This window comes from Nasonia vitripennis, chromosome 4 (genome assembly GCF_009193385.2).
Source record: "Nasonia vitripennis strain AsymCx chromosome 4, Nvit_psr_1.1, whole genome shotgun sequence".
NCBI classification, from domain to species: Eukaryota; Metazoa; Arthropoda; class Insecta; order Hymenoptera; family Pteromalidae; genus Nasonia; species Nasonia vitripennis.
Genome location: NC_045760.1, coordinates 129,118 through 155,790, shown reverse-complemented (window position 1 = coordinate 155,790; position 26,673 = coordinate 129,118). Strand labels below are relative to the sequence as shown.

General features: G+C 43.3%; 5 protein-coding genes across 11 annotated transcripts; 3 read left to right on the top strand and 2 right to left on the bottom strand.

Moving 5' to 3' along the window:
- The first annotated feature begins 23 nt into the window (after positions 1-23).
- LOC100123523 (membrane-bound transcription factor site-1 protease) lies at positions 24-5,888 on the top strand. Its single transcript, XM_031928574.2, has 14 exons — positions 24-817; positions 1,091-1,653; positions 1,722-1,853; positions 1,998-2,207; positions 2,280-2,464; positions 2,610-2,907; positions 2,996-3,147; positions 3,223-3,503; positions 3,596-3,707; positions 3,792-4,050; positions 4,112-4,386; positions 4,455-4,693; positions 4,771-5,041; positions 5,123-5,888. The coding sequence occupies exons 2-14, from the start codon at positions 1,105-1,107 to the stop codon at positions 5,472-5,474; spliced, it is 3,315 nt and encodes a 1,104-aa protein (XP_031784434.1). The 5' UTR covers positions 24-817; positions 1,091-1,104; the 3' UTR covers positions 5,475-5,888.
- On the bottom strand, positions 5,304-7,901 carry LOC100114638 (replication termination factor 2). 2 transcript variants are annotated; one of them, XM_032599902.1, is made up of 4 exons: positions 7,756-7,901; positions 7,001-7,200; positions 6,512-6,892; positions 5,304-6,417 (listed from the first exon to the last, which is right to left on the bottom strand). In XM_032599902.1, the coding sequence occupies exons 2-4, from the start codon at positions 7,067-7,069 to the stop codon at positions 5,980-5,982; spliced, it is 888 nt and encodes a 295-aa protein (XP_032455793.1). In that variant the 5' UTR covers positions 7,070-7,200; positions 7,756-7,901; the 3' UTR covers positions 5,304-5,979. The 2 variants fall into 2 exon arrangements, with proteins under 2 accessions (XP_032455793.1, XP_031784472.1); XM_031928612.2 differs by lacking the exon at positions 7,756-7,901 and adding an exon at positions 7,473-7,571.
- On the top strand, positions 7,352-18,661 carry LOC100679877 (V-type proton ATPase subunit C). Of its 5 annotated transcripts, none has more exons than XM_031928587.2 (8): positions 7,990-8,322; positions 9,434-9,760; positions 12,384-13,184; positions 15,928-16,114; positions 16,201-16,299; positions 16,373-16,581; positions 16,652-16,941; positions 17,022-18,661. In XM_031928587.2, exons 2-8 carry the CDS (start codon positions 9,475-9,477, stop codon positions 17,115-17,117), a joined length of 1,968 nt encoding a protein of 655 aa, XP_031784447.1. In that variant the 5' UTR covers positions 7,990-8,322; positions 9,434-9,474; the 3' UTR covers positions 17,118-18,661. The 5 variants fall into 5 exon arrangements, with proteins under 5 accessions (XP_031784448.1, XP_031784447.1, XP_031784446.1 ...); XM_031928586.2 differs by having other exon boundaries at positions 7,991-8,322; positions 9,428-9,760; XM_032599884.1 differs by lacking the exon at positions 7,990-8,322 and adding an exon at positions 8,767-9,337 and having other exon boundaries at positions 9,428-9,760.
- Positions 18,662-18,757: 96 nt separating this feature from the next.
- LOC100114672 (S-methyl-5'-thioadenosine phosphorylase) lies at positions 18,758-20,515 on the bottom strand. Its single transcript, XM_016984987.3, has 6 exons — positions 20,342-20,515; positions 20,106-20,266; positions 19,801-20,021; positions 19,524-19,726; positions 19,133-19,342; positions 18,758-19,064 (listed from the first exon to the last, which is right to left on the bottom strand). Exons 1-6 carry the CDS (start codon positions 20,360-20,362, stop codon positions 19,029-19,031), a joined length of 852 nt encoding a protein of 283 aa, XP_016840476.1. The 5' UTR covers positions 20,363-20,515; the 3' UTR covers positions 18,758-19,028.
- A 1,268-nt stretch (positions 20,516-21,783) lies between these two features.
- On the top strand, positions 21,784-24,430 carry LOC100679911. 2 transcript variants are annotated; one of them, XM_008213438.3, is made up of 5 exons: positions 21,784-22,277; positions 22,340-22,576; positions 22,851-22,952; positions 23,478-23,603; positions 23,701-24,430. In XM_008213438.3, exons 2-5 carry the CDS (start codon positions 22,414-22,416, stop codon positions 23,799-23,801), a joined length of 492 nt encoding a protein of 163 aa, XP_008211660.1. In that variant the 5' UTR covers positions 21,784-22,277; positions 22,340-22,413; the 3' UTR covers positions 23,802-24,430. The 2 variants fall into 2 exon arrangements, with proteins under 2 accessions (XP_008211660.1, XP_008211659.1); XM_008213437.3 differs by having other exon boundaries at positions 21,785-22,277; positions 22,355-22,576.
- Positions 24,431-26,673: the final 2,243 nt, after the last annotated feature.

Genomic DNA, 26,673 nt, shown 5'->3' with positions numbered 1-26,673 from the left:
CAACATACTCGGCTTGGAATTAATTATGATACGAATATAAGGCCATCGACATGCGTATGGAATTTTAGGCCGAGTCCACATGGTTGGCTTTTCCTATTCCTTTACGTTTACCCACCTCTTTTATATGGATGATGTATAGATAAAAGTGTATATTAAAATTATAGCTCCTTATTTTTCCTTTTGACGACGGATCGATTACGAATTAGAACATTTTTATTTTTTAACGCACATTTTCAAACCCCTAAAAGCGTATGACGTATACATATAGGTACAGATTACTAGGTTGGGGGTATCTGCGCAGTCAACGTAAATATATCTAGGTACGCGCATCCTCGGTCACGTGGTTATGTAAAAAATATCTATAAGTATAGTAGGTATTGCGTATACGAAAGTGAACGAGCGTTGCGTCTGCGCAATGCATACAGCGATACAGCATACTGCACATGTAATATATATATATATGTATGTATATGTATATGTATTTACCATTATGAGTATTATTATATACTTCAAGATTTAACGCAAACACGCATGTCTGACTCGAACTATCTTACAACCCCTTAGAACGTAAAATGTTGTTCGTTCATAACATGATAAGTGCATCTTTTCGAGAGCATCGCGACAAAATTCATGACAAAAAATGTGCGAATGTGCCTCTTGTTGAAACCTAATTAAATGCCATGTTGCAGCATCAGTGAAAGTATTTAAAAAGTATCTGCATATGAATATGCGATCAAATTTGCGATTGACAAATTTGAACAGAGAAATCATCTGCGAACATGCAAAATATTAGGTTATCAAATGTGAAATGTGTCAAGTAAGTAACATTCAACTTTCATATAGGTATATTAATAACCCAAATTTACCAGTACTACTTTACTATTTATAGTCGGATTTTACGATTCCATGAGTACACTTGATTATTTAAATATTGTGTTTGAAAAAACAAGTCTAAAGCATACTCATAGTCAATCTTACAATCATCAAATTTTAATTTTAATGCTCACTGCAGTATAGATATATACATTTGTTTACACTTCTTGTGTTTATTTGAATCTTATTTTTATAATGTTTTTCTTCTCTATTGAAGGCCTGATCCATAGTATGAAGCCAAGGATTCGTTGGATTTATATATTCCTGTTGTTATTATTAGACATTGGAATAAGTAGCTCTATACTAGAGCAATTTACTGTAAATAAAACTGGATTTTGCACAGCAAATAATCAACATTACACATGCTTGCAACAAAATGAAAATTCTAGTTGTAATTCATCCACAACAAGATCGAGTAAACTGCAAGTACAATTTACCTCGCGAGTAGTAGATGATGAATATATCGTGGCATTCAATGGATACTATAAACAAGAGGCTCGAGAAAATTTTTTAAGAGCTGCTCTTGCCAATTCAGGAATTGAGAATTGGGCTATACAGTCTAGGAACAATTTTGCCTCAAAATATCCCAGTGATTTTGATATTGTACATTTAAAACAAGTAGATAAACAAATTGGCTTGGATGCTTTGAAAAACCATCCTCTAGTTAAGCGAGTAACTAGTCAAAAGACTGTTCAAAGAACGCTCAAGTATATTGAAGATGATGACAATAGTGACATTGTTCCAGAATATGCAAGTTTTAAACGGAAAACCAGCAATAATGTAAGATCATTAATATAAATATAATAGCATAATGTGCCTGATTTTTTCATTAAAATTAAAATTTTCAGAAAAATCCTTTTTCGAGGCATCCTAAACGACGTATTTCGAGGAAATTATTACGAGCCATTCCTCGACAAATTACCACCATACTGCAAGCAGAAACACTTTGGAAGTTGGGGGTTACTGGTCAAGGGGTCAAGGTAAGCAAAATTGAGAGTTCCTTGCACATAGACTAGATCTAATTTTAGAATAACTATCTCTACAAGGATACTGCTTTGTTATAAATTGACTCGATTATAACCACCCTATAATGTCAAATGAGAATTAAGATAATGTGACCACAGGTAGCAATATTTGATACTGGATTGGCTGCAAGTCATCCTCATTTTAAAAAAATCAAAGAGCGCACAAATTGGACAAATGAAAAAACACTTGAAGACGGCCTTGGTCATGGCACTTTTGTAGCAGGAGTGGTTGCATCTTCATCAAGAGAATGTTTAGGTTTTGCTCCTGATGCTGAACTTTATGTATTTCGTGTGTTTACAAATGCTCAGGTATGTAAACGTTATTATATTGGTTTTGAAAACTCATATTAAACTATTTTTATTTTCATGTTGATTGCATAGGTCTCATACACTTCATGGTTTTTGGATGCGTTTAATTATGCAATACTTACAAAAATAACAGTTTTAAATCTCAGTATTGGAGGACCTGATTTCATGGACCATCCTTTTGTAGACAAAGTATGGGAACTCACAGCTAATGGTGTGATTATGGTTTCAGCCATTGGTAATGACGGACCACTCTATGGGTAAATATAGTATTTGTATTAGTAATTTTTTATTTATTTATTTAATCGATAAACGGTCAGACTGTCCTTTACAAATGACATAGTGCAAATTATAGTTATATAAATAAATATGATGTATGAATCAAGAAAAACATTTTATTTGTAGCACTTTAAATAATCCTGCTGATCAAATGGATGTTATTGGTGTTGGTGGAATAAATTGGGAAAATCAAATAGCCAAGTTTTCATCTCGTGGAATGACTACTTGGGAACTGCCTGGAGGCTATGGAAGAGTCAAACCTGATCTTGTTACTTATGGATCTGGAGTTCGTGGTTCTGCTTTAAAAAGCGGATGCAGAACATTATCTGGAACTTCAGTAGCTAGTCCAGTAGTAGCTGGAGCAGTTGCATTGCTAGCTAGCGGTTTTATTGATGCCGATCAATATCCAAATCTGGATCAGAAGGTATACAAGATTTTTTTTATTGTTTTTGTGAACTTTGAAACTTTTTGAAACTTTGCGCAAGTATGAAACGAATTTGGATTGATTTTAGATTAACCCGGCGAGTATGAAACAAGCCTTATTAGCAACGGCTCGCCGATTGCCAGGTACTGGAATGTTTGAACAAGGAGCAGGTCGCTTAGATCTTGTAGCCGCGTTTCATTTTTTACAAACATATACACCTATGGCCTCACTTAGCCCAAGGTAGAATTATATCAATTTTCTTTTCTTTGAAAACTTATAAAATTATAAATTATTTTGAAATTTTTTATTTTTTAGTTACATAGACTTAACAGAATGTCAATATATGTGGCCATACTGCACACAAGCAATATACTTTTCTGGAATGCCTACAATAGTTAATGTGACTATAATTAATGGATTAGGTGTTTCTGGACAAGTGACTGAATTAACATGGCACCCATATACTCACAATGGCAATGGCGAACGCATCGACGTTGCATTAACACACTGTGATATTCTTTGGCCTTGGTCTGGGTGGTTAGCAGTAGCAATTACTGTTCCAGAAACTGCCAAAGATTGGCAGGGTATAGCTCAAGGTGGGAATTACACACACACACACACACACACACACACACACATATAACTTAAATGTAAAATTATAATCAATTTTTGTGGTTTTATATTAAAGGTCACATAAGTATAACCATACAGTCACCCCCTAATAATGGTGAACAAAAATTTCGAAGCTCCACTATTAAGTTACCATTAAAAGCCAAAATAATACCCACACCACCACGACAGTAAGTTTTTTATTATTATTAATTTTTTTTAATACAGTAATGGCGCATTTTCTAATTATTCATTCTCGAAAAAAAAAATTCTAGCAAACGAATTTTGTGGGACCAATATCACAACTTAAGGTATCCTCCTGGATATTTTCCGCGTGACAATTTAAAAGCTAAAAATGATCCTTTAGATTGGAATGGGGATCATATTCACACAAATTTTAAAGATATGTATCAACATCTACGTAATGCGGGCTATTATCTTGAAGTTTTGGGAACACCTTTTACATGTTTTAATGCTCAAAACTATGGCACCTTATTGATTGTTGATGCTGAAGAAGAATTCTTCCCTGATGAGGTAAATTGTTGTAAAATTTAATTTCAGATTTGATTATATTAACTTGGAGAAATATTTTCAGGTTTTAAAAATCAAGAAAGATGTAGAAGAAAAAGGCTTGTCATTGGTAGTATTTGCCGATTGGTATAACGTGACGGTGATGCGGCAAGTTAAGTTTTATGACGAAAATACTCGACAGTGGTGGGTTCCAGATACTGGTGGGGCGAATGTTCCCGCTTTAAACGATGTATTGTATGAAAACTGGGGTATCGCTTTTGGCGATAGCGTGCGGGATGGTCAATTTATTTTAGGCCAACATCCACCAGTTACTTTTGCTTCTGGTACTGTTATTAGCCGGTAAGAAAACATTAATTTATAAATAGAAAGACAGTAACTATTTATTTCAAAATATCAATTTTTTCTAGCTTTCCCAGTGAGGGATTTATAATGCATGCAGAATTACGGGATCAAGGACAAGAATTGCTTGCGGAAACGCAAGTAGGAAATTTACAGTTTGTACCAATCTTGGGGCTCGTGCAAATTAGCCATCTTGAGGAAAATAAAATAAAAGAATCTCAAGGCAATAAACAAAAATTAAGTAATACAGGAAGAGTTGTAGTGTATGGAGACTCAAATTGTATCGACGACAGCCACTCGCACAAACGTAATCCTTAAATTAACATCTAAGCATGTCCAATTTAAACTATGCATCTATTAAAACCCTTTATCTATGTGTCACAGCTTGCTTTTGGATGTTGGACGCAATTCTTGAATACGCTACTACAGGTCGAATACCAACGGTATTTTTAGAAGCAGAAAATCGAATGAAAGGGAAAAAAAACGTAATGGCATTAGGCGTGTCAGATTTACCCAAACGTATGGAAGATAGCCATTTAAATCGACACAGCAAAGTACTAGCACCTCCAGGTTCTGATAATCAATACCGTATTTTTCCGACATGTCCAGTTTCAAATTTAGCTACGCCAGAACCTCTAAATGCAACAGCTCCAGTGTACCACTCTTTATTTTTATTTATTTGAAAACGATGTCACTTGTGATAAAATATTGCAATATTTATTAATTTTGATTTTAGGATTTTATATAAATCGCAGAAATTACTATCAATCGGAAATTCTATTTCATCAGCAGTTTCATTATCACAAGACTCGGATCCAGTGTGGAAACACAAACGCGGAGGTGGAATTAAAGTTGAGCTTGATCCACGTGATGATACACGCGAAGAAGAAACGAGTGACCAAATAAAGAATGCATACTGGATTGTACATTTGGGATATATTTTAGGATTAGTAATATTGACTGGACTAGTTATTCTAGCCTTCAACCGATGGTGTTGTTGTACAACAAATCGATCTCGTAGAAATAGAGTGGTTGGTAAACTTGCAAGAGTGATACAGGCCATTGCAATGCGCAGAGGACCTAATTAATGTTTTGATTAAGAAATTTAATCAATTGTTGATGATTTTATAGAGATTATGGGGTGTCTACAATATTATAAGAAAATATTTTTTTACGTACAATAACTTTTAGTACCTCTCTCTATTGTGTGATTTAAATTTCAAAATTGTTTCATATGTTTATTTTATTAAACATGACTGCCGTTTGAAAAACTTATTTTTTGGTGTATATTTCAAAATTGTTTAATTAAGTTGAAAGCATGTTGTGATTGTAAACCATACAATTTAAAACTAACGGAACAGCACAGTTATTTACTAAAAATAGCTAGAACAAATTCTGATAAATACAATATTTATAATACATGATTGTTACAAGACTTTTGTCATTTTTTATAACGACTTAAACAATTTAAAAAGGAATTAAATTTGTTTGGTATGATTGAATATGAAAATGTAAATTATTATTATCAATTTATCAATCTAAAATAAATTGAATATTTTTATACAACGTTTGATCTTGATCCTATTCCTATAACTAATTGTAGAAAGGATTGTAAGTGACCCAATGTGCTCTGGTTTGTTGCGCAGCAGTTTTGTGTGTTGTAAATATACTCTTCAGAACTTCTGAAGCATTTGGATCTTGCGCAACACTATAGTCTTCTTTAGCTTTTTTATATGCAGGATCTTGTGGATCATTCTTTGTCACATTCTTACTTGTTTGTGCCTTATGCTTTTCTTTCTTAATTTTTTTGTTGGGTATTTCTTCCTTCACTTCCTTATCCTTCTCTTCAATTATTTCCTTTTCTTCTTTTATTTTGTCATTATCAGTTGATTGTTCTTTTGTCCTTTTCTTGGACTTGCGTTCAGCTTTTCGTAATATCATATTTTCTTCCATTGTTTTTAAATCTTCATCTTGAGCATTCATTACCACTATATCTGTGTCAGCGAAAGGTTTCTGGCACTTGTGACAAGTCTATAAGCAGATAAAATAAAACAAATTATTAGTTGATCCATGTCATCTAATCCATACAAAAGCTTGAAATGTTGGTTCGTAAAATTTCACTTACATATGTTTTAATTTCCTTGAGAGCTCGTTCACTCATCACACAGCCACAACTCCAGAGAAAACAAAACTTGTATTTTCCATTCATTTCCAAACCAATGACTGGACAAATGTATGGGCTCATCCCATCATTGATATAACCCCCATTCTTGGCTGTATCCCCATCATACGCCGGATTGGGTGTTAAATTGAGGTTCTTGATATCTTTTAAATTCTTGATGTGGGCTGCTGATTCTGAGAGTACCGAGCGGTCAAGCAGCCCTTCGAGTACAGCTTCTTTGCTGTACAAGCGTCCCAAGCCACACGCCACAATGGGTGCTTGCAGTGGAAGCTGTCTTATAGAGCAGTGCCTCCAACGATATGCCAATTCTGCTTCTTTATCTTTCTGATGAACAAATACAATCGTTTGATTAGCGCATAAAAAATATCAAGCTACATTTGTTTGAAATTGTAGTGTAAACATAGAAAACACTTGAACAAGTTGGTTCTTTACCTGCTCGGGCTTCTTCTTAACCCTGACCAGTTCATCCCTACGAGGGATGGTACCTCCGTCGCAACCCATGATTTGTCTGGCTAGGTATTTACGCACAACAGCAACAACAAAATTTCTGAGCACAACCTTTTTGTCTTTTTAGGTTATCAGCTCCAAACAAGCGTAGTAGACCCTGGTACTCTCGCCTCGGTGGTTCGGTTCTACAGAATAACAATAATAGTTATGACACATCAGTATCATGTCAGCTCAGCACTTATAACTAACTACGCATTAAATAGCATATAGGGGCGCTAGTGTCGCCGTCGCGTATTTCGACGTCTTGATGTCTTGACTGCCGAGTACTTTTGAGTTTTGACGAACGCCAATCGGCCAACGTTGCGAGTTGTGATAGAAGCTGAATCGTTTTCTTTTATTACCGAGATTGCTTATCAAATATCAAATATGAATAAAATGGGCAGAATTTTATGAAAACCTTTGAAAGGAAGCAAGCGATCTATCGAAATTGAAGAGCAGTAACTACAAGTTCAGAGAGCGTTAGGCCAATTAACTGGCCAAAGTAGATAATATGCACATTATAGTTATAGGCTTATAGCGATTACAGTGATGAGCAATTGGCTCGAATTATTTGCCGCTCGAGTCTTGACGTCGCGCAAACAGTCAGATTGATCGAGACACAAGAGGCGAGTCGCGAGTTGGCGCGAAGGAGAGGCGCAAAAGTTTGGCCAACTTGCGAGTTCTCGAGCCCAAAGCGTAACCTGCTCGTCCGAAGTCGCGGAAGAAGATCCGTCGAAGCGCGCGAGCGACCGGTGTAGCATCGGAGAGAAGCAAATGAAGCAGAGGAAAATAAGGGCTGCAAGTCGGGCATGCGGAGCCGATCGAGCGACTCCGCTTTCCGACTCGAGCTCCGTCAGCTCCGTCAGGTTGGTCAGAGTAACGTGTGGCAGTCAGCTGTTTGGCGTGCGGAGCGGAGCAGTAGGTAGTTCCGTAGTTGTCGGGCGGGTCGCGAGGCTGCAGCACTCTTATCACGTGAGAGCGTGCGTATAGCGGCGCTCTGGGCCTCCGCGCGAGAGCTGAGTCTGAGTGTAGCCAGTGCTCGAGACCGTGGCTTGTGCTGCTGAACTGCTGCATCCTCCCGAGGGAAAGAGCTGAGAAAGCTAGCTTCTGCTTGTCTGCTGCGGGGACGATGCTCGCGGCCAAGAGGGACTGAGTGGCTCCAAGTGAGAAGCAGGATCGCCTCAGGCCTCAGCTAATTCTCGTCGCGTACTGCTCGACGCATACGTACACAAGGGGCGGAATTGAGGCGACGCATCGATATTGTGCAGGTATGCCGAGCTGAAGACTGGCTTGTATGCTGGCTTGCTTTCGAGGCGCGCAACTTTTCGCGAAAAAGCTTCCGCGAAGCTCGACGCCCGTATACATGTATATTGTATAGCATAATTGTAAATCTGTTTGGCAGGCAGCCGCCGCCGCTGCTGCGTGAGTTTATACATGGGCGGTAAAATGGAGTCGCGCTCTCGTTTGATATTGATTTTCGAGCAACTCGGCCGCTGTCGAGCTGGCGGCAAGTGGCGGCGGTGGTAGGCGGTGCGCAAGGCGCCGCACGGACCCTGTACTCGCGAGCAAGGGCGTCTGCTTGGCGCGAGACAAAAAGACTCGATGATGACGATGACGATGGTGCGTACTGCGGCCGCATCGATCACAAGTCGACTTGCGCGCGCTCTGCCTACTACTTCTTTTCGTATTTTCCCGTCTCGATGCCCCAGTCACGTGGAAAACATTGTCGGGCTTACGTAATGCTCGCCTCGCGAGAAATTACGAACGGCTTTCGCCTGTCGCTGATGCTGCCACACCCCCTCGCGCGCATTCATTCGAGTTGCTCCTTTTGCTAAACCAATAAACAGAATGGAAAGCCTTTCTTCGCGGCGAGCTAAGCAGTCGAGCTCGCTGGCTGCCCAGCCAGATCGTATGACGAGTCCAACTTCATGGACGTCTCGCGCTAGTCTGTCGATGCGCGAGGACTACTTAGTTCTATAGTTATATAGGGGTGCCGTACGTGTGCACTACTTAGCTGCACCACTCCAAAGCTCGCGGAGCGAGCAGGTGGTTGTTTACTGATAGCTGGATCTCCGCAGCTCCAACAGCATCTGCTCGAGCTCTTTCCAATTTGAACCTGCCATCATCTCGTTTACTTTCGTAATTTGGGGGATGAAGGGAGGGAAGCTGGGCGCGGACAATTTCGTCGAAAAATGATTTGTCGACTGGGCAAGCTTATTCTTACAATAATGTCAAAAGGAATAATGCAATTCTTCTGGGATCCAGGCCTTTTGTTTTTGAAATGTCAGCAGAATTAGGGGATTATGTTGAAATATACAAAATCTCGTTTGCGCCGGAGCTCATTCAGATCTATTTTTTTCTTTCTGCTTTCAGATTTTCAGACAAGAAATAATAGAAAGGCATAGTAAACAGAAATCAAGATGACCGAGTATTGGCTGATTTCTGCACCAGGTGATAAGACCTGTCAGCAAACCTGGGAAACAATGAACAATCTGACATCCAAACAGAACTCGCTCTCGCTAAACTACAAATTTCACATACCAGACCTGAAGGTCGGCACCTTAGATCAGCTGGTAGGTCTTTCGGATGACCTTGGTAAGCTCGACACATATGTCGAGCAAGTAACTCGTAAGGTGGCTACGTACCTGGGCGAGGTCTTGGAAGACCAGAGAGATAAGCTGCATGAAAACCTGATGGCTAACAACAGTGAGTACACCTTCTTTAGTATAAACATGCTGCTTTTTTCAAATTGACCTACTTTTTTCTCTGTTTGTATGTTTGAACCTTTGACAAATAATAAAGAGAACTAGATAGAGCAAAAGAGTTGAAATTAGGCAAAATGTTGAGGCCAAATTCACCTTTGTCGAATTTATTTTAATTTTTGGTTGCATTAAGTATGCGATCATGTATGGATCAATAATTCTGAATAGCTGTCTAGTTCACTTGAGGACTACGCGTGCCCTCTGTTGTGGTACTATACCAATTGTTAAATGCTCATAAGATCATAAGGGCTCTCAACAGTTTGTGATTTTTTCAACTCTTTCGTACACAAAGTATCAATTGACTCTTAGTGTATGGTGTCCCAGCAATTAAACTTTATCGATCGAAAAAAAAAGAGATCTACACCAGAGAATACTATACACAACACAAAACAAATACACTAATTGGAATTATTTTCCTTTAAAAATTTTTCATTAATTTATTGGAGGTAATGAATCCAATAGTTAGGCTACTTGATTCATGTAATTTCATTTTCCTCTTCAACACCTAAAATTCCAAGCTTTCAAAATAAAAATAGCCCTGATAATTTTGCCTGCAAGGTTACTAATAACCATCAACTGTTGAATAAATAAAAATAAACTTATTAACGACAACCTGCTTATTTATCAAAAATCGCTCATCCAGTTTTACCAAACTAGAATTTTTTACGCTTTATATTATTGTAACCATAGCTGATCTGGTTAGCTGAAGCTGATGAACTTCCTGAAGTTGAAAGTTTTTTCTATTTTGAATGTCGATACTTTGTTGTTGATAAATTCGAATGTTGAAAAGCCAGATCTATAAGAAATAATGACAAGTTTTCAATGAGAATTCAAGATTTAATTTTAATCATTGCGGTTTTATTGCTGCATCAACTGTCACAGCTACAGTACTTGTGTGCGTCTGTTAATAATTTGGTATTGAATCAGCGTAAAAATATCACAATATCAATTGATTGTGTTTTTATTGAATCACTCGTAAATTTTCTATTTTTTTCTTTAGAGCCGCTAGATATAAACGAAATACATCTGTAATATTGTACTCTAGTTTTCGATATTTAATCAAGCTTTTGTTATGATATATCGATTCAATCAACTATAATTGTACGTGGCTCACGAACAACTTGCGGAAGTTATGAAGCATAACGCACTTGCAGGCCAAATTCTCGCGGCTGTAGAGTAATCGATAATTCAGTTAACTGATGACACGACGCGGCGTATTTTCTATGATGAATTAGCAAGCGTATAAAATATGCCGCCAATATATAGAGTTAATGTAAGAGAGAGGATAAATTATAAAAGTACAAGAAAAGTAAATACGCCGTGTACATAATAGGTAGATAATTGATGTGACGAAGTAGTCAGCTTATTGTTCTCAGTTGAAATTACGTTTTTTTTTATAATTTTCTCCCTTAACGTATTTGTGGTGTTGCTTTGCTTGCTTTACTTTTTTGTTTCGACCACATTAACCCTTTCTCCCTGTACCTTACTCATTGTTTTAACTAACAAATGCTCATACACGTGCACTGCCTATTACAAATTCTGTGCAAAAAAAACGAAATAAACAAAATAAATAAATTTCAAGGCATATGTGCAATGTGCTACTTGACGAATGTGCCTAGATAAGAACACGCGTAACCGAATGCGGTGGAAATGTAGTACTCAATGGGCACACGCGATGCATCACGACATAGTATATGCATCATAGAATCGCGCGCGCGAGAGAGAATTCGAACAGAACGAGAAATGTGAAACATTTTTCGAATAAACTATGAGTATGATGAGTGGACAACGCAAGGAGTTGCTTGGGTTACTGTGGTCACCAAGCTCCGATTAGTCGCCGCATATTATATATATATAAATATGTGTGTATATATATATATATATGCGTGTGCGTGTGTGTGTGTGCGTGTATATAGGTTTCGTTTTACCTTCATTTTCTTTTCATTTTCTTTTCTTTTCTTTTCTTTTCTTTTCTTTTCTTTTCTTTTCTTCTGTCCCACTTTACTTTTACATCGGTTTCCACTTTTCGACCTCGGTATTATTATTCTTTGATTTTGTTTGATTCTGCTGATTATTTTTTGATTGCATCGTATTATACGTATACTCCTGTTTTACTTTTCCTCCAGTCCGTTCTGCCGACATTTCGCGAGTCCTCAGAGATGATTATTCCTCCCCCATTATTATTATTGTTATTATTATTATTATCATCATTATTATTATTATTATTATTATTATTATTATTATTATTATTGGTTTTTGTTAAAAATCTTTTGTTGTCCAGTTGATATGATCCTTACGCTTGTTTTGGACTTGCTGAAAATCCTTGAGATCAGAGTATTTAAGCGGAAATGAAGATACAAATAATGCAAACGCAGGCGTTGGAGCTCTGAGCGCATTAAATACTCTGAGGCAGAAAGGCTATCCTGTTGAGTTACTTTGTTTTCGTTGAGTTTCGTCGGCGTTGTCGTTAGGCTTTTGGCGTAGGACGCAATAAATAGATTGAGCGAGACAGTCGTAAGAATGAAAGAAGTCGCTTTGGAGAATTGGGACTGGGCTGTAATGGATAGGTCAGACGTCAATGGACGGTGAGGCCGAGAGTCCCGAGGGGGGTCCGGACACCCCGCCCAACACCCCCGTCACACCGTCGGCGTACAAGCCATCGGGGAAGGAGCAGCAGAGGCGATCGGATTGGAGGGACGCGTCGGACAGGTCGGACACTCCCGAGCCGACAACCTGCTTAGGTCAGCAACATCACCAACGCCAACAACAACACCAGCACAGCCACAGCCACCATTCCCACCAGCATCTGTCAGACGAGCATCACCACAGCCATCACCACCACCATCAGCAAACGAGCCCGAGCCAAAGCCATCGGCATCATCATCATCATCATCATCATCATCAGCATCATCAGCATCATCAGCATCAGCATCATCACTCTCATCATCATCCGCATCACCATCAGCCGCAGCAGCACGAAAAGAAATCATCGTCGAGCTCGCAGGGCGCCTGCGAAGGCCGTCATACATCGAGCGACTCGAGCTCGATGTACTCGTGCTATCAGGCGCACTGGTGCGGCGCTTCCACCCCCTCGACGCCCTCCCCGAGGCACAGTCCGAGTCCCTGCAGTCCCTCGCCGCTCTCCTGTTCTCCCTCATCGAGCTGTAGCAGCGACGAAGATTTCGCAGTCGAGCTGGAGTCGAGTAGAGCAAAGCCAAGGCGCCGTCGACGCCGGCAGCGACGAGCTCGTCCGCCCCGGCCCCGGACTGCCAGCCCGCCGCAAGAGCTGAGTGGCCAAGAGCAAGAGCAAGACGACGAGCACCTTGACCAAGACCAAGACCAAGCCGCCGGCAAATTGCCCAATCCAGGTACCCGTCCCACCACCACAGCCACCGCCGACACCCCCTTACTCTCACCAGCGCGCTCTCTCTCTCTCTCTCTCTCTCTCTCTCTCTTTTATTTCTGTACACTCCCATCCCCGCAGCTTGCTGTTCCCTCTTCTCTCTCGAGTCTCTCTCTCTCTCTCTCTCTCTCTCTCTCTACTCCATGTCTCTATCTATAAGAGAGGTTGCTCCTCCCATCCCAACTACAACAACTACTACCACAACAACAACAACAACAACAATTCCTCCCGAGAACGAGCAGCGAGTTTGTATAGTTTGTCTGCAGTGCTGATTCACAACTGCGATTCTGCGTTTGCAGTCTGCGTTAACGCGAGACTGGAAACACCAGAGAAACAGTACAACAACTGTTGTCGATATGCACCTTAAGTATCGTAAATGATAAATCGTGTGAGTGGCACAGTGCACGGTCCCATCCACTCGCGTCAACCACAATACTTTATCCAAAGCTTTTTCGCTTCCCTCGTTATGATTAGTTTTCGTCTCTATTTCTCTCTCTCTCTCTCTCTCTCTCTCTCTCTCACTCTCTCTCACTCTCTCTCTCTCATCAATCATCATTTTATACATAAATCTCCGCCTTCTATACGTACAGTAAATATATGTTCTATTTCTCTCTTTTCTCACTTTCTCTTGCGCTGTCATACCTTGGCCTCCACAACAAATTAGAGACACAAGCAATTTTTTGGCGCCCACTGCTTACTCTGCCGCAGTCCGCCTCTGTGCACCAAAAAAAATAACCGGCCGAACAATGTCCATTTGTTGTGTCAAGCGTAAAAATAAAGTAGCGATCCGCTTCTTCAGTACGTGTGTAATTCCGCAGGATGTCTATTGTATATTATTAAAGATATTTCATCATAGACGATGTGTATATGTATTTTTACAAAAAAATATGCAAAGACCCCGTTGAAAAACAAAGTAAAAAGAAAAAAAAATAGGAGTCACACCTACTGGGCCACGTTTTTTTCGGTTCTTTACATAATTTTCAATGCCAGAAAAATGCCAGGGGCACCGATGCGACAAAAAGGCAAAAGTTCTGGTTATTGTTATTAATTTTCCATAAACCAGATGACGCCTTTCCTCTCTATTCAGGGCATACTCAGTAACCGAAGAAACGTGATCTGGTAGCTGTGCTTCGTAAGGTTTTCTTTCTTTATCTTATAACGGAGCTATTGCATATTCCCCGAAGAAAGCTCATATGATATTCGTCTCCTTTTTTGTTTTTCTCCGTCTACATCTTTCAACTTTTCAACTTTGTAAAATTTTTCTGATTTGGAGCTTTTTATTGATCTGTAGAGTGTATGATTTTCTTTCCACAGAATGACTTGATACCGAACATACGCTACACACGACACAAACTCGAACATGTTATTTTACAGACAGCAATATAACAGAACAACAAAACATCGAGATTCAACGGAGTCGAATAATATTGAATGAAAAGTCGATCGGTACATGGGACACTGCACATTCAAATATTTAATTTACTTGCATGCACTTTTTTCTTTATTTTTCATTTTTTTAAATATATTATAATGATAATTATAATTCGAAAATGAAACGTTCTCTAATACAATAACAGTTGACGATATAGATTATCTCGATCGTTCATGACATATATAGATGAGAGATAACCTGGTGAAATGCGAATTTTTGAGATCTCTTATATCCCATCTTCCTGAACCATCAGCTAGCATGAGTAAAAGCTTTGAGATGTCGCCTGCTTGCGGCTTTGAAAATCCATGGCATTGCATTGAACTGGAATCATTTTTCTTTTTTCTTTTTTTTTAGCTTAATGAGCAACTGTTCATATTATGCACAGACTGCAGCACAACCACGCTATATACCAAGTTGATATAATTATGTATGATTTCTTTTGCCTTCATCACGGCGATTATGTTTGCTTGAACATGAAAAGTCAAAATTATGCATGTTTAAGACACATTTTATAAATCATGGCACTATTGCAGACATTCACGTTATTCACCTACCATATCAGAAGACTAGTGTCGCTTCCTGGTTCGCTAATGATGATGATAATTACTAATACTTTTAATGTCGTAAAAAAAAGCAAACTAATACCGATTAGTATAGGCATAAAAAGAATCGCACTAATAAAATGAATTGCTATACACTCGGCATTTATGAAAAGATGCTTCGACCAGGAAGATTGATCGAAAGTCGTACGGGCGCATGTTGCACTGTGTTACTAAATTATTACTCTTTGTCACTCGATCCCGAGCAGACTAAATTATAGTCGCGTCTGTATTATAGTAATACGTTTTATTGTTGTCTTTATTACTTTTGTCACACCATGCAACAATGACACTTGTTTTATTAAATGTATGACAATATTATATCATCACAATTACAACGAAGCATCTAGTGAGCAATAACAGTCCGAGCTGTGCATACACGGGGAAATTTCGCAACAGGAATGACGATCATGCTCGAATTTTCTCCATGTGTGTACGTGTTGTACATTAGAGCACACGAGAGCATTAGTAACGATAAATATGAATTTTTTTATATTATATTATAGAACTGTCAAGTGAAACAGCATGATCTTTCATTTATTCTACATGCTCGAACGATGAACTCGAATCCCTTAATTAAACTCGTTATGGAGTTCGGAAGAATTCGTAGACGTTATATATTATAATATCGATCCTAGCCGAAACCGAGACTCTATTAAAACGTTCTGTCATGCCAGGTGACCTGCCAACGTACATTACTCGATTCCAATGGGACATGGCCAAATATCCAATCAAGCAATCTCTGAGAAACATTGCGGACATCATCAGCAAGCAGGTCGGCCAAATCGACGCTGATCTGAAAACAAAATCAACCACTTACAACAATCTCAAGGGCAGCTTGCAAAATCTCGAGAAGAAGCAAACGTAAATTTCATCCCGTAGATAAGTATGTCCCGTACTCGATTTGACAACGGCATAACGTGTTCTTCCGATTTGATCTGTTGACGCAGCGGAAGTTTGCTGACCCGAAACCTTGCGGATCTCGTGAAGAAGGAGCACTTCATCCTGGACAGCGAGTACTTGACCACGCTGCTCGTCATCGTGCCGAGGTACGCTATATGCAGGCCTAGACAGCTGATGCGCCCGTGCAGAGGCAGCTTTCACGACGATCCTTCTTTCCAGGGCAAGCTTCCATGAGTGGAACGCGATGTACGAGAAGCTGACTGACATGATCGTGCCGCGCAGCTCGCAACTGATCAACCAGGACCAGGAGTACGGCCTCTTTACTGTGACCCTCTTTAAGAAGGTCATCGAGGAATTCAAGCTGCACGCCCGCGAGAAAAAGTTCATCGTTCGTGACTTCACTTACAACGAGGAGGAACTCGCTGCTGGTTAGTTTCCTCCGCGCGAAAAATCCCTAATCCAGAACAGCTTTTAAGCGTAATAATCTCTGTTGCCCAGGTAAAAACGAAATGACCAAGCTCGTTACCGATAAGAAAAAGCAATTCGGACCTCTGGTGCGGTGGTTGAAAGTCAATTTTAGCGAATGCTTCTGCGCCTGGATTCACGTCAAGGCCCTGCGTGTGTTTGTCGAGTCGGTGCTTAGGTACGGACTGCCTGTCAATTTCCAAGCGATTCTGCTGCGCCCGCACAAGAAGAGCACCAAACGGCTACGGGATGTTTTGAATCAGCTGTACGCCCATCTGGATTCGTCGGCCACTGCTGGCGGATCGCAGTCCGGCAATCAAGATGTGAGTCTTTTCACAACTCGAACCGCCAAGCTTTACCGATCGACTGCAGCTCGGTTGACGATTTTTTCTTTTATTTTCAGAGCGTCGACATACCCGGTCTGGGCTTCGGTCAAAGCGACTACTTTCCTTATGTCTACTACAAAATCAACGTGGACATGGTCGACAATAAAGTTTAATTCGGTTTTGCGGAATTCACTATACACATCTAGCGCACATTCAACATCTTGGCTCATCCGATTGCATATTTGTTAATTGCTCTAGATGCCTAATAAGATGCATATACCAACAAGCAACAACAAAAAATGGTTCGAGAACTTCCTTCGTTCTTCTTCATACCGACAAATTTCTTATTGGTACTCTTCCAAATGTATAACGGCGTCTCGAGTTCAAGAGCTGCTCCGTCAAACTTTATTTTGTGCGAGTCTTTGTTAGATATCGATAACAATATTTTTATAGCGATTTCCGAGGGAACTGTTCAACAAACAAAAAAAAAAAAATGCTGAATTCTCACGTGGTGCATGATGAATTTCGAATGATAGATCGGACTGGTGAAAAGATTTCTCAAAATCTCGGGTCTTTAAATATTTTAATTTACTTTTTCCCCATCGCTATGATTTCAGCGATACTTTTAACAGTAGCATTATTCTGCAATTGCTCGTATCTTAGGCTTATTTATTTTCTCAAATAGATTCATCTATTATTATTAGCGGCTGTTTTGAGATATATTTTCACCAGCAAACACATACTACTTGTACATAAGTTTAGTACGCAAGTTTTGCCAAAAATAACTTGTACACCTCCTCCTTGTTTGATTGCTGCGTGCACATGTTTCATCAAAGGCTCCACATGTTTATTTTATGGCGAAAAAAAATATATAAAAATGTACAATTTGTAACTAACGATAAAACCCTTCAATACTACGATACGATACTCTAAGTGTGCAAAGAAAGATGTTGTTAAAATCCGCTTGAAATTGTAATTTAGAAGCTTTCGAATCACAAACTATGGAAAAACCATTTCTTTTTTTCGGGGATCGTTGCAACGCCTGTTTTTATGATATTTTATTGCAACAGATGACTCGTTCTCTTTTATAGCTGTGTACAAAACAAAAGAGATATGAGGATGGAGTTTTGAAGCCTTTTAAGATATTTCATAAAGTATTGAAAGAAGTAGATTAGTTTTCGTTAATTTAGGCAATGTCCTGTATTGTCCTGATACTTGATTACTGGCCAGGGGACACAAAAATTGAACTAAAATAAACAGAATTTCGCAAACGATATTCATCCAAAATTATACATTCATCTAAATATAATAGATAAAAACAAAAAGTATTATGCAAAGTGACAATGAGGGTATCTCGACCCCCAATGTTTTGCTTGCAGGTTAATTGTTAATTCAAATAATAAAATATTTTTAATTCGTTTATTGCAATTGTTTTATCATCTTTTACAATTTTAAATTTTGTAAAAGAATTTTAAAATTAACTAAAAATCATTTAGCAGAAAATAATCTGACAAATGATGTGCTTCTTAATTTTTGTGAATATCGTTATAATTTATGTAATAAATGAACAGAAGAAAAGAGAGTTACAAAGGCAAATTGTTGTGATTTGTAGATATATTCAAGAAACGACAATGTCGTCGTTTGCCCTTGATAAATTATATTATACATTGTATAATTATAAATAAATATCATGTTCCGTTACTATCACTGTTAATAATTGCGTGGAAAATATTTCTTTTTAAGCCTAGAACCTAACTCACGTTCCTCGCAGCCCTTGACTGAATATTTAGGATGGAAAATATTATAACAATAATTCTTCATTTGAACATAGCATTATTTATTCTGACAAAATGTGAAAAAGGACGTCGCGAGAGAGTATAAAAAATTCGTAAGATTTTTGTGGCGGGAAAGTTGTCACATAACACCGTACGACGCAACAAAATCATGTGCGCGTGTGCACGTGTGCACGTGTGTGTGCGCGTGTATAATATATATATATATATATATATATATGTGTATATATATATACGCACTTATAATTTTGTCAGTGTTTGTATTTAGAATAATATCACATCTGCTTGTTTTCAGTGGGAAGACACATTGTTGGTTTTCAGCACATTCTGAAACGAACGTATAAAATTGTTATCAGTTATTTAAGGAAGAAGGAAAAAGAAAAGTGTATACACACCTTCAAACTATCAATGTGATCGTCCCACTTTTCTTGACCAAGCAATTCGACAGCTTGAACGAGTAACTGAGTAACTTTGCCAACATTCTTCTTGAATACTGTTAAAACGTCAGCGGCGCATACGGTATCCGTGGCATCTCGCCAACAATCGTAGTCGGTGGCAATGGCAACAGCGGCGTATAGCATTCCAGCTTCTTTTGCCAGAATGACCTAGAGTCGGAAATGATTTTCTTACATTCTACACAGTGCGCATGTATGCCGGATAAAATGAGCGTGCTTGATAGTTGAACAGCCTTTATCGGTGGAAAAAACTCGCGCGATATGCGATATCGCGGTCGCGCGCAGATCTGAATATCTGATTGTCAATCAGTTTCTAACGAAAGTCACGTACTTCCGGACATGTGGTCATGTTGATCAAGTGTCCTCCCCATTGGCGGAACATGTTGCTCTCGGCTTTGGATGAGAAACGAGGGCCTTCTATGGATACAATGGTGCCGCCTCTCCGGACGGGAGCGCCAATCTTCGCTGCCGCGTCCTCCAGCACTTGAGAGGTGCGCGGGTCGAAGGCTGGTTCCATTGGCACATGGCAGACGCCTGGAAGGTGTTTGCGTCGGAAAATAATAACTCGTAAGAGTAACGCGCAGTATGAATGGCGAATTAACGCGTACCAGGATAGTTCTGAGAAGTGCCGTCGTAAAAAGTACCCTTCCTGTGTATAGTCCTGTCGATGAAGCTGTCTGGAATGACCAATTGTCCCCTCGATATCGACTCGGACAGGGAACCGCAGGCCGTAGAGGCTAAAATGTGCGTGCAGCCGGCCAGCCGGAGGGATTCGATGTTTGCCCGATAGTTGACGGAAGTGGGTGTTATCTTATGGCCAGGCCCATGTCTAGTGAGAATGTTCAATTAGTTTGGATAATCGAAGCGGTCGACTTTGACTGTCGCTGTGTGTAAGGTGACTAAATGTGCGAACCTAGAGAGCAGCACAACGTCGACCCCGGCGATGGTTCCCTCCTGAAGGGCACTGGAGGGCCGTCCGAACTCGTTCCTGGCATCCTCCTGCGGGATTTCCGATTTGTACTTGAAGATGAGGTTGGCGGGATCGCTGAGACCAGATCCTCCGATGATTCCGACCTTGAAGAAAGTCGACCCTCGTGTTTATCGCACAGAACAGAGAAGTAGATGAGGAGCGATGGGACTCATAAGTACCTTAATCTTGTGTTTGGCCATGGCGCGACAGCTGCTACTCGAATGGTCGACTATAATGCTTTGCGCTTATCCAATTGCGCGAGTTAGACGGACTGTTGGCCGCATACGCTGGACAGCCGCGATATCTGATTTACGGCGTGCACGCCGAAAGACTGACGTATCAGATCAAGTGATCAGCCTCGCCCGATTCGGCCGGGCGATTCTGCTGCCGCCAGCGGCGATTTCTGCATTTTCTAGCTCTTTCAAACCAGCTGCGAACGCGAGTCTCGAGTAGATGGCGTTTCTGGTGGGAAAAGTGGATTTCAAGAAGTAGATATATAATAGAAGTAGGTAAGTAGGTATGTTTGCCCACCGCGAAAGCGGGATCCTTGAACATTCGGCAGTCTAACGCCGTGAATTCGTTCCATTGCGGCCATAATAGTAGCTAACAGCGGCGCAATAATTAATCGCAAGACGAGTCGTTCTTCTTCTGCCTCGTTTTCGTAAGTGCAAATCGAGCAATTGGGCTGTGACTGCAGCAGCGAGTTGACTCTGCGTGACACGTAGCGATTTGGGCTCGTCGGTGCAGGCACACCCGCCGCAATCCGCGCATCGATCCCCGCACAAAGTTCGCGCGCATACATGACATTATATGTATACATACAGCGGCATTGTCGCATCGGTGTATGTATATTGTGGCGCAGGGAGCCGATACAATCGCGAGTCGCGATCGACAGGAATAATCGCTCGCGTTATGCGCGCACAGATCGAGCGAATTAATTTGCCTGCGATTAATGACACACGCGAGCACATTTTATATCCTCGAGTGAGCAGCGGGGCCGTTGAAATTTCGCATCAAAGCATCAAAGCAAGCGCGCGCGCGCGTAGCGATCTCGACGCGCTGTTTGTTCAACGTCGCGCGAAAGATGCAAATTCCAGGCGCAAAAAGTCGCGACGCCGCCCCTGCGCCTATATACATATACCTGTGTATGCGGGCGTCCGATAAAAACGACGGACGCGTATTTGTGCAGGCACGTTCGTGAGAAAAGGCCGCGGATGCTGCGGCGGACAAAGAAAACGGGCCGGGCAGCTCGTGCGGTAAGCGGGTAAGCGGAGTGGGCCCATTCAGGCCCGAACCCTCCCGTCCTATTCACACGAGCGTCTCGCAGCCTTTTCAGCCGCGGCAGCCGGCGCGTTCTATCTCGATTTCGGCGGCGCGAGCGCAACCTCGAGCTGCGCAGCTGGCTCATTGCTGATCGGGAATATAATTAGAGGGGCGCGTAAACACGATCGGACGCCCGGACACGGCGGCTCGTCTCCGAGTCGCGATTGTCCCTCGCGCGGGGATGTATTAAGCACCTATATATAAGTATCGATCGAATGCGGGAGCCCGGCGCCCCCCCCCCCCCTCACTCACTCTCTCTCTCTCTCTCGTCGCTCTGCGCGCGCTTTGCAGTTGTACTTATAGCAGTTACTGGCGCGCCGTCATGCAATGCGGCGGTTAGTCGTCGTCGGACCGCCGAGCGCGCACTGCGACAGCGACAGCGACAGCGGCTTTTCTCTGCCTGCAAACGTGTGCGGGGCAAGGACTGCGGACAGAAGAAGGTGGCCCAATCGATCGCAGGAGCGGGACTCCTCAGCTCCAGTGCATCGGCAGCTCGGGTACCGCGTGCTTCCGCGTGCGAGGCTTTTCAAACGACTTACGACGCGGCGATAAGAGTTCGGAGGTTACGAGCGATAGCGGCCCGAGAGTTTCCAGAGTCGGAGAGCGAGGAAGTGGCGAGTGCGCGCGCGTGTGTCATCAATTGAGTCTAATTGCCGATCGCCTTGATGATCATTAGGGCAGCGCGCCTGACTCCTGAGTGACGCATGACGAAAAGCCTCTCCGCGCGCGACATGCCGGGCCCGCATAGCAGCTTTCCATTGTGCAACCCGACGCGCCAGTGCGGAGTAATTGGTGAGCGGGCAGCGAGCATAAGGGAGCGCGATCGATAAGGGCGCAGCGTAAGTATAACCTAGTCTCTGTGCTTCCAGCGCGGATGCCGCCGCGATGAGCATCGTCGGCGAGGCCGCTGAGAAGCCTGACGAGCGACATGCTGCTGCCGGTGCTGCTGCTGCTGCTGCTGCTGCTGCTGCTGCAGGGGGCCTTGGCGGTGACGATCGTCGACCACCACCCCGATGACGAGTACGTGATCGAGCACCAGGTGCCCTACGAGAAGGCGCTCGCCGAGGCCGGCAAGCTGCAACTCTATCCCGGTGAGATTCTTCGCTTTCGCTGCGTTGATTAGTCGCGGCCGCTCCAATTAGCCGGAGACGAGCGAGCTGAAATTTCGAGGAGAAAAATTAAAAGGCTCGCGAGGAGTTGCGTAAACGCTGCACGCCGGCGGCGCTAATTGACGGGGACGCACGGCCTCTCGGCGGGCTTCAGGCGACTCGACGCACTGATTATCGCAGTATCGCTCCTCGGCGGCGCTCGACTGCGAGGTTTCAGATTAGATATAGCGAGACTAACCCGACATTCCGCTTCCAGGCCCGATTCCCGGATGCAAGGCCTGCACCAGGGAGGAGATGTCCTACTGCCGGGACGGCAGCGTCCTCGAGGACCACTGCTGCTGCGACGGCGCCTACAACGGTGACTTTTCATTTTCTAGCCGCGAAAAAACGCAAGCAACGATCGAGGCGGCAGCTCAAGCGGAACGGGCTAAAAACTGCCGCCAGATTTCCCCATCCCGATACAATATCACGTATGCTTGCGCAACGGAGATATTCGGCCGGCTTTTTTCCGAGATTTTTTCCCGACCGAGACTCGCGAGAGTCGCTTGAAATGCTCGCGGCGTGCCGTCGCGCGCAGGAACGTGATAGCGGAGGGTGGGGGTGGAGGGGGGGGGGGGTGGGGGCGCGCGCGTCGCGTTCGCTGCAAATATAATATAAAGTTTGGCTGCGCAGCCGGCCGGAAGTTTTCGTGTCTCTCGTGTTACGCGCGGCTATTCATTCAGCCGTTGCGAGCACGCGAGTGAATAAGTGCATTGTTTTCGAGCGCGCGCGATAAAGCTAATCGCGGATATTGATATAGAGCCATCGCAGCGCGCACACGCGGCCGTTCCGAGAATTGTTAGCTCCCACTAACGCAAGCGTTTTGTCTCCTCGGCGATTGCAGAAGTGCTGGGATTCGTCGAGCACACCTGCCGCGTCGGGCCGGAGGCCTGCCAGGTCCGGGCGGGCGACTGCGCCGAGTACTCGCGGGTCCGCGAGTGCTGCTGCCACTCCTACCTGGCCTCTCTGTGTGAGTACCGCTTTGCAATATCCATACCAATCAACAAATCAATTAACAAATCAATTTACAAATCAATTTACAAATAACACCTCTGTTCTGCTCGCAGGGAAGTACTTGGCGGGAGGCTGCAGCCGGAGCGCCGCCGTGTCCCACTGGCTGCTCGGACTCGCGCTGCTTCTGGCGGTTCTCCGTCAAGCGGCCCGATGACCAGAGCCGGCCGAAGCACCACTAGGCGTCTCGTCGAATTATTTCGGCTGTGTAGCTCCAAGTATATAGCGCGACTGTATGCATTACGGCTGGACTCGGATCGCTCTGCGGCTCGATTTCGCGAGCTCGCTTGATGGTCGATGGTTACGCAAAACTCGGGACACGCACGCGAGCTATTGTTAACGCAACTTTATTACCCGGCGGCGCTTGTTTTTCTTCTTTTACGTTTTTATTGAAAAGCAGCCGCTGCTTCGACGGCAAGCCAAGTCGGTGTAAATAGATTGTGTCGAATCTGTGAATTATCATACACACACTATCGCGCTCTTTTAGCATACACCTACGAGCGTGACTTAAGGCACTGCGCTTTTCTCCACATACATGACGAAGGCAGAGCACCCTTCGACGTATCGCTGATGTACATAAAATTGCGATTCCGCGTCTTCTCGACCGCTTTTTGTAAAGATACTTACGCGCAGCTTCGCTTACGTTATTCTGTCCGGCCTGACGGAACGAAAAGGCCTACGCGTACTCTTCATTGAAAGCTGAATTTAAATGACACAATTAGTACTTAGGCGATTGCTTCGATGATAAAGAAGAGATGTGAAATAAATATTTTGTCAAACCCAGTGGATCTTTTGGTTTTTGGTTGAGAGCGAAGCCCCACACAGTACCCGAGGTCGATAAAATAGGCAGCAGTTCCAGGGATTGGGAGTGCGGATCAAAAGTTGACTCTTATATCCGTATACAGAGTGCGCCAGCATAGCGTTTGCGATGCAGGGAACGAAGCCTTCGTTGAGGGCTTGAGGCTTCCTATAACCAGTCCACTCTTTTGAGTGAGAGTTTGTTCTGGAAAAGAAGTTAAAATCGAACGCATTGAAGAATGAAGCTCTGCGAGGCGTGTGTCGAGCGCGTTGCATGATTACAAATGAAAATCGGCAGATCCGACAATCGTACCCCGAAACAAGCACGTATATGCATGTATGCATCAAAACAATGTATTATACTCCACGAGGCAACAATGCGTCCGATGCAGATATGGAGAGAGGAAATCTAAATACACACGACTGCAATACTTGCGTGCGGGCACGTAAAAAGGTAAAATTGAAGGCCAGACACGTGTGTCTACGGTGTGGCGCGCACTGCGTACTGCATACACTCTGTAGAGGCGTACGCCAGAGCTGGGCACACAATGGCCCGAGCCGAGAGCGTGAACTCGGCACGCATTCTCTATTACATTAATCGGAAGGAGAGATCTTTCACGTTATTTCTGTGTCCCGCGACCGGGTACAGCTACACGGCACACATCCCGACACCGAATGCGCTCTTATTGCCGAATAATTTCGTTAAGGTCGTTAAGGTCGTCGAAAAATCTCGCGGTTGCTTTCTTCCGGAAGCTGGAGCTGAAGCAAAGTCGAACGCGCGCCGCACGGCTGCAGGAGATAATGCATCTTTTTGTTCGAACTCGCGTGCATTACTCGAGGCGATAGCAGCTATGTGCAGTGCTGGCTGCAGCGAGCGTATGCGCAGCGCGCGGCCGGTGCTTCATGGCGAGGATCATCGCGCGCGGAGAAATGGGGGACCGCCGCGCAGACGGAGCTGCAGCATGGGCCAATGGGCATCGGCATCTCTCCCTCTCTCTCCCTCTCTCTCTCTCTCGTGCGCCGGCAATTAACCGCGAGAGCGCAGCCTCAAGGCCAGACGGAGCTCGCACGTGCGTCTCTAGGCCCGATTGCGGGGACGGGGCGACAACCCTTCCCCTTTTCCTCCGTCTCGCTGCTGCTCGAGATATCTCTCTCTCTCTCTCTCTCGCTCGCTCGCTCGCTCTTGTAAATATTCCAGCGTTCTATGCGGCTGCCCGCGCGGGCCCGTACCTTTTCATATCGCCTGCGCGCATTTCTCGCAGATGAACGACATCGGCACGTGCCGCATCGTTGACACGTGCGTGCATATCCAGTTTGACCGGTCATCGCGCCAGCAAATCAGACTCTCTTGCTCATTCGCCTCCGCCGCGATATCTCAATTCTTTCTCGAGATCCCCCGAGCTCCGCGTTTGAATGGCAGTTTCTTTTCGCGAGAGCGAGAGAAAGGGGAAGCCACAAGTAGGTCGGAGCGCAAGATGCGGAGAGAGCATATGCTAAGAGTCGGAAAGCTGCATTCGCATTATAAGTTGAATGGGAGATAATGCGCGGCCCGTATATAGTATTTTTAGCCGGCCGCTCGACGCTGGGATTTCTGCAGAGAGTCGCAAATTTGCCTGCCCGACCGATCGGCCAAATCGATCTCCCCCATGGGCCGCCTCGTGTCTGCGTGCACGCGCGTTCGTCCCTCCGCGCCGAGGTCGCGCACGTGCGCGGGTAGTTTGTCCGTTGCCCGGAAAGGAAGACGTGTCTCTCTCTCTCTCTCTCGCTCTCTCTCTCTGCGCGCGACGGTATCGCGCAGGAAACTGGGTCGAAAAGATAAGTAGTCGTTTCGCGCGCGAAAGAAGCTATAAATATAAATAAAAATAACTAAACACAGCCCGACTGCAGCCGCTTCCGCGTTATTCGGGGGGCGACAGGGGAGAGCTAGGAGCGTCAGGAGAAAAGTAAAACAGCAGTATAGGCGCGCGATTCTTCAAACAGTCCGGCGTCGACGGCGCTACGTGCAGATCGTTGATCGCACACGCGGGATTATTATGCGCATAGTCTTGGCGTAATCGTAATCGCGCGTTACGAAACGGGCTCCGTGACCTACGGCGCTCTCTTGTTGAATAAAAGTGGCGATAAGGAGCTGCTCTCTCTCTCTCTCTCTCTCACTCTCTCTCGTCGCGCCGCATATACCTGCGTGTCGCCGGCAGTCCGCCAGGCATTGTAAAATATTGCAATTGCGCGCT